At 39.0% G+C, this 7,727-nt stretch overlaps 1 protein-coding gene across 1 annotated transcript in view; it reads left to right on the top strand.

Annotated features, from left to right (window-relative positions):
* The first annotated feature begins 3,616 nt into the window (after positions 1-3,616).
* The window catches only part of DOCK8 (dedicator of cytokinesis 8), a 100,834-nt gene continuing 96,723 nt past the window's right edge, over positions 3,617-7,727 (top strand). The window contains exon 1 of the mRNA XM_063295108.1: positions 3,617-3,792. Within this exon, the coding sequence (XP_063151178.1) occupies positions 3,740-3,792 (53 nt within the window). The 5' untranslated portion in view covers positions 3,617-3,739. The remainder of the gene's footprint in view (positions 3,793-7,727) is intronic.

Below are 7,727 nucleotides of genomic sequence, written 5' to 3'. Positions count from 1 at the left end.
TTTTTGTTTCAAAGCACAGAAAATTTGATTTATTTACAAAGAATAGGAAAATACTTCAATCACAGAAGTGCAGACTGCTTTTAATGCTATGGTTTCAAAAGGTGTGCTAAGGTGAATTATCTTTTTCTTTTCCATGTGTCTCTGTGTCATATTGTAAAAGCACTCATAGTGGAACACACAGGTGGAAAAAGTGGTTTATTTGCTGATGTGTGGACAGAACAAAGATTGCATAGAGTACATTTTCTCAATTCACTTTAGAGGTGCTTTTCATGTATTTGTATGAGCAATGGTCCATTCCTGTTCCAGATAAGAAGCCATCTTAACAACAAATCATGACAATTACATACATATTCCCACAGAAAAGCATTTCCACTATTCAAAAATGTGTGGGCAATATCCACAAAATGTATCAGGTTCAAATTTGAAATGACAGATTTATAGGATTGCACTTTCAGTGTTCCTTTACGAACATGATCGAACTTTATTTTCTAGCAGCAGCAGCTTTTTTTTTTTAATGTCTTGACACCTTTACCACATGCAACTTTTTTCTTCATGTTCCTCATTTCTGTATGGAACAAAAAAGGGTGACCATCTGCCATGCATATATTACAAAAAAAGGAAGGAAACTAGTGAGTGCATTTGGGCTCTCCCCCACCATCTAGCAAAAAGTAATGAGAAATGTAAAACACTTAAAAGGTCTTGGGTTTCATAAATAGTCATATTGAGCTGGCCTGTTCTATTTCTGAGTCAGCTCAATATGCATAGCAGGACCCTTAAATTACTGTTTTTTAAGTTCATTGCTCTGATTCCAGAGCAGAGTAGGAAAAAAAAACCATGTGGAGCCCAGAAGAGTTTTGAGATGATTTTTTGCAGTTGCCATTGCTTATGAACTCCGAGTAACAGCTCCACTTAAGAAGGCAGAATCAACAGCTTTTAGGGGACCTTGAAGTAATATATTAATACTGGGAGGGACATCTAAGCAGAAGTCCAGGTAATGATTTTTCCCAGCAGCCAATAATTCTGGCTTGCACTGGCAGTGGAGGAGGAGAATGGATTGGAGGTAGAATCCATCCACTTGCTTTCAGTCTATTTCTTCCAGATGCAGGTGCACCAAACTCACTTGTTTCATAGAGCACTAAATGATAGAAAGGTTGGAGTGTGTACCAAGATGATCTCCAAGGATCACAGTAAAGTGTGAATAAGAGGTGCTTTCCTATTATGAGACTGATGTTCATAGGGAACTTAATGAAGTTCTCTTGCAGAGTACTCCCTATCAAGAAATTTTCATGAGAAGAAAGAACCAGAAGTTGGAGGAAGCTTGCTTCTCCCACCCCACTGCCTGCCTGAAAGAACATTCAGCTTGAATTTTCTCTCTGGGACCACAGAGGGAAGAACACTCTGTCCTCTGTCCCCAGCAACAGGAACAAAGACACTGTGTAATTCTGTGCACTGCTAGGTACTGTAATGTGCTATGAAGAGTAATGGTTATTTTGCAATAAGTGAATAATGACATTGACATGTGTGTATTTTGATTTATTATGGGAAATAATAAATTGACCACTTAAGAAACAGTGGCAGGACAAAAATTCTAATTAAAAAAACAAAACAAAACTGACAATGTCAGGATCTCCTCCACTGTGAGGACTTGGGACTCAATAAAGGCAGGATAAAAAAAATAAATAACTAAATAAATTCTGTGATCTGGCCGAAATGGCACTACTGCCCTGTCACACAATTATCATCTCCTTTCCCTCCCCTCCAAGCTTTCTTCTTTTAGCAGCATAATTTCAGGGGAGGAAAAAGGCCTTTTGTTGTCTCTACTGTTCAGTGACCAGCAGTCAGAATCCTTGCTGATCTCCTGCATCTTGTGCAGGTATCTCTCAGTAGATCTTGACCTACTTCTGCCAGCCCAAAGTAAATGTTCCTCCCTTTTTAAAATACAGTGTTACAGTTTTGAAAGCATTAAATGATCTTGACTGATACTGATCATTCAAACTCCTGTGACTATTTGTGAACCCACTAGATGGCACTTCAAACTAAATATAATTTTTTATTGTATTATAATCCGGACAGGGCAAGGATGAAACCATTAGGATTTTTGTTTATCTTTATTCATTGGGCTTTATTCAAAGCAGTTGCGAAAAGTGAGAAGTCAAGTGGGCTAAAGGTACATCACTTCAAACCCCACTGCAACCAGAGAGGGCAGTGACACATGGGTAATATCAGTGCTGGGACAAAGGAGGTGCAGATAATCTGCTCTTCCTGTCCCCCCCCCCCCCCGCCCAAGCTCCTATGAGATATTCTGGCTTTCTTTTATTTTCCCTCATTCTTTTATATTATACTAAAATGGAACCTAATCAAATGCTATTCTAATTGCCCATTTTCGTTTCCCGTTTCTTTACTTCTCCCAGATCCCATGCCAGGCGAAGTGCCTGGTTTACTTACAACATACCCAGATTTGCTCTTATAATCTATCATTAATTTGCTTGCATTGGTCTGCTACAGCGCTCATCTCTGCAGTTGCTCTTATCCCCCCCTCCACCTCCTCCAGGCCTAGGCGCCAAGTTCAAGCCACTGGTGTTGACTCGCGGTTCAATGCGCGGCGCAGCTGCTTCCCAACAGCGCTTCTCAAGCCTCACCTCAACGAGTCACTAAAGAAGCCACTTCTTTTGCTTTTACTGAAACCCGAATCTTGTACTCCGAGAAATAACGTCGAATTCTCCGCGATCGGCCGTCGCGTCCCTGAACAACGTCCATAGGTTGGAAGCGCCAAGACTCGCCGGCGCTTGATTTAAGTGCAGCAAGAGTGACATCTGCTGAACGGGTTTTCTACCGGCGCTTCTGCAAGGAAGTGACAGGTTCGCAAACGGCTTTCAAAAAGTAGCAGGGTAACTTCGACTTCGAACGACTCGCTCACTGTGCAAATTATTATAAGAATACAAAACAAACAACCTTATAACCTAAATGAGGTGGAGTGTTGGACTTTTGTAGGGCGGGAAGGCAGCTAAAAATGAAGTAGGAAGAAAGCTTGATTTCGGCGCTGGTTGTTTAAAACAATCTTCCTCAGCCGGGTGTGTCCCAAATGGGTTTTTTGGGCCACAGCTCCCGCAGCAGCTAGCAGCGCTTATGGGGCTTATAAACTGCTTTAGCATATGGAGAGAATTCCAATATGACATTTAAATATTTATTGAACTGCAATTCTCAAATGCCCTTAACTTCTTGTTTCTGGGCTTCCTCTTGCAAGTTCATACTGGACTGCAATACGGGCGGTTAGCAGTCGAGGCAAAATTTGGGGTTGGAGTTGGTGGGGCTACTGTTCCGGCGCTTCTACCCTGAGAAATGCTATATGCCGCTAAGATTAAGATGCTATGGAGCCGCCTTTCAGTTCAGGGAAAGCGGCGCCTGCTGCGTAGAGTTCTCGCTGCGGAGCTCCTTCGGAAAGCACGCGGATGCAGTTCAAAAAGCGAATCCAAGTGGCACAGCCCACTACCTGCCCAGGACTCTACCACCTCGTGCCATTCCCCAGAAAGATTCTCGCTGCCGTTCACCTTCAAGACCAACTGGAGCTTTGCGCCCATCCTCAGTTCCTTGCAGAAGCTGGGCCCTCCCCTTTGGTCGCTTTCGACAAGGAAGGTGAGAAATGCGGAAGTTTCTACACCGAATTGACGGCCCGGTTTCCTTTAAGTGAACAGTCGTAGTCGATCTTGAAGCCGGGGAGGGCTTCTGTCACCCAGAGCTAATGGCTACTCTGCCCACTTCCGATCGGAGGGCATTTGCTCTGAAAATCAACAGGTAGGGATATTTTTCTTGCACTTGTAAGGAACTTTTTCTCCTTAACTCTTCACTGGCAGCACTGGTTGACCAGCCTTTGCGGGCGTGCCTGGATGCTGAGTGGGTGGAGTGAGAAGACGAGCAGAGAAGCGCAGTTTGAGCAACGCAGTAGGGTGTGGGGATGAGCTGCAGATCTGATAACTCAACAGAGCCACCCGCCACTTTGAGGATGTTAACGAGGGTGCTTGTCTCTGTATGTATAGACCAGGGTTTCTCCTCCTTAGCAACTTTAAGATGTGTGGATTTCAACTCCCAGAATTCCCTGGCCAGCTATGGCTGGCCAGGGAATTCTGGGAGTTGAAGTCCACAGATCTTAAAGTTGCTAAGGTGGAGAAACCCGGGTATAGATGCTCACTTTATCCTGGCAATGTACAGAACTCCACTATCCTAGATTAGTTACCACTCTGGCATGGTTAGACTCTAGATTCAACAGTTCTTCATTTGTGTGCTTTGGAAACCACCCTTCCTGAAAAATAATCATATAAAGACATTATTTGTATAGGAAGTTATTTGCTATGTAAAAAATCTTTATAGTTCTGACAAGTAGAAGATGTCAAGGGCTTGGTCAGAACTTGCTCTGAGCCTGTTTATAATATCTAAATCTTTAACAGAATGTTTTACTTCCTTAGGATGACTTAACCCAGAATAATCCAAAAAACTTCTTTAGAGTTTTCCTTTGGCCCACCTTCAGTATATTGATGTTTTCTTCAGCAGTTAAACTCTGCAGTCCACAAATCAGTCATTCTTCCATTTTTTTTGAATTCCTGTACATATAATGGGATTAAGCTGGAGACAAGACAGTGTGGAAAGGACATAAAGTCTGTGGTTTCATTGTGTCATGTCTTATGGTTTGTGCAATTGCATAACAGGCAGAAATTTAGCAGAGACTGTTATTAGACACCACTGAATAGATTGACTTGCTGAATATCTGGTAGCAAAAACAAAAGAAAACTTCAAAGTTCTGACACTTAGAACTGGCCAGACTCGTAGCAAGAATTACTAATTTCATGTGAGATTATTTTTTTCCTAAAAGGAATAATATATGAAATTAAACATATACTTATTGCTTTTGGTTTTAGACTGTATTTTTCAGTACTCTTTACAATATTGTTAGTGAATGAATTAACTTTATATCTCAGTGTATTCCTTGACTTTCTTTCACAATGTGATTTGATATTTCAATGCATTATTTGTGTTTCTTTCACAATTACATTTTTATTCATTAGACATTTTGCTTTGCAAATATTACTGAATTGTTTGCTAATAGACATGGGAGATTCTGCAGTTGTTAAACTGCAATAATGATAATGATAATCTGGTAGCTGCATATTTATTTATTTATTATTCCAATTTCTATCACCGCGCATCTCCCCCCAAAAAGGGGGACTCTGGACGGTTTACAATAAAAAAAATATTGCCAGACTTATAATTGAAATATCAAGCAAGTTAATTCTGAGGCTTATTTTTTAATCCAACATGGTACTACAATATTTATGTTAATATTTCAACCCTAATACTTTGTTTCTTTTGTCAATTTATACTGCTGCTATAATCCTCATTCAGATCCTTATGATATTGTAGATTGCACTATGCAGTGCTGTTTTTGGCCATCTGAAGTCATGATATTACGTATTGTATATAAACCGCAGCAAGTTTGTTTAGAGAGTACAATATAGATAAAAATCTGACTGATATATACAGGTTTTAACTTTAGGTTCCTATAACCTCTTCAGATCTCATGAATGACAAGAACACATTTCATAACTGCTGTTTTTCTTTTTAATTTCAAAATTTCCCAAGATGAAGATAAATTAATTTTGTAAAAAAACCCTCTATTGAAGTAGTAAATTACTTTTACTATATAAAACAAAATGAAACAAAAGACCTCTTAAATTTTTGGACTAGAAATAGGGCAGTGTTGTTGGAGAAGGACCAAAATCTTACACATACTTCACAACAGGCTTTTGAACCTTATTGGGCATCTTGCCTATTATAATTCTTCCTCTGCATTGCATTTACCAATGTTAACTTTCTGAAGTTGTCAAGCAACCACACTTCACATCTATGGTCAGATTCGGAAGTCTTTCTAAGATCTATCTTAGCATGTTATCCAAATCAGGACTCTTAATTTGTTGTTTTCTTTACAAAACAAAACATAAAGCAAAGATTGTTCTTGGTTATCAATCATGGTATCATTTGGAGCCATGAATGCAAGCAATTCCTGGTTTTTTGGTTAGTTTAATTCATTCTTTCCATTTGCGGAAAGAGCCCAGTTTATGTGATGTGCAGCACACAACTTACAGTCTGCAGAGAGCCATGGAAATGGCCTTGAGGGAAATATTCAGAGGCTGTTACAAAAACAAAAAGTGCAGAAGTATTTCTTGAGCCCTGGGGAAGGAGGTGGTTTTAGGAAGAGACTCAGGCTGGCTCCTCCCTGACTCACTGGGGTATAAGAAAGAGGGGAGAAAAAACACAGACTTGCAAGATTCTGTTAATATAGCCTATCTCAATGAAACTTCTAGTTTTCTTGTGGAGTCTGTTTCCTTATCTTGACAACTTTGAAGGACTTACAATTGTCAAACATAGTATAACTATCTCAGGTCTTCAGTGTTAGTCTGTCCTTCTTAATGGAAAATATATCAGTGTATTTTTAAATCTCTGCCAGTAAATGCAAGATCTTTACAAATTTGAATTAAAGATGTAATAGCAATGATCTATCACATCTACACATTCCAAATATGCTTCATCATGGGGATGTGCACAAAACATAAATGTGTTTTATTCAGGTCAGTTGTAGTCTGGCTGAACCAAAACCTAGAACATTTTTATTGTTCTAGCTTTCAGCTCAGAAAAAATACAAAGGGGTCTGCAATATTTTTCTTTATACATTTTTACATTAAATTTGAGTCTAGATGATAACTAAATACAGTTTTATGTGTCACATGCCCCATATCCACTTGTATGGGACGTTTGGAAGAAAATTTAGTAACCAGCTACCTGAAGGATTACTTTAGGATATACATTTTAAGACAAATAAGGTTTAGAAATACATGTAACAAGGAAAAAGAAATTCACATTAACAGCCCAAAAAGATTTAAGTAAATAAAGTATTTGAAGCTTCCTTTTCTGACTTGCTGTTGATAAGAGACCAAACTCTACTATCTTGCCCAGATATGTGTTCTAATAGATGCTGAAGTTTTATTTCTTTCTACTGTTTTATATCTTTATACTGTAAAGTTCTTTAAAACACATTAGTTTGTTATGAATTCTTTTTTGATTTGGAATCTCACAAGGGCAACCTTTTCTTTTAGCCATATACCAATTGGTTTTTGTTTTACATCATGTTCTTGAGTCAACTGATAAATTCATGGCTATCCTGTTAGTACACGTGTAGCAACCTGGCAGATTGTGACACAGTTCCTAATGCTGATTTCCACTTTTGAACAAAATCTAAAACAGTGTCAAAATATTTGCTGAGTCTTGAGAGCTGACCGTGACAGTATAGGAAAATAATAAAATCTTATTTTCTTATCAAGCTGTGCATTTTATATCTAGAGCAGGCTCTGAATACTTATCTGCTAAACAGAAATACTATGCAAGAGAGAAAGATAAAGGACATTTGATAGTCAGATCTCCTTTATGCAACAGAATGGTGGAACTGATAACATTTGGCCCAGACTGCACCATACCTTATACTGAAGCACTGTATTAAGTATAAAGTAGTTAAGCCCTGTTCCAAACTTGTCTGAATCTCAAGCAATTGTCCAAGTGTTACGTTCTATCAAATTCTATTATACTCTTAGCCCTTTTCAAGGATACTTGTGGCAAAAGGAACCTGCTTCATCTTCTCCTTGGTTCTTCTTATAGAGTGCATTTGTGTGGGGTTAATATCAATT

Source organism: Candoia aspera, chromosome 2 (assembly GCF_035149785.1).
Source record: "Candoia aspera isolate rCanAsp1 chromosome 2, rCanAsp1.hap2, whole genome shotgun sequence".
In the NCBI taxonomy this organism is placed as follows: Eukaryota; Metazoa; Chordata; class Lepidosauria; order Squamata; family Boidae; genus Candoia; species Candoia aspera.
This window is presented reverse-complemented; position numbering and strand designations above follow the sequence as displayed.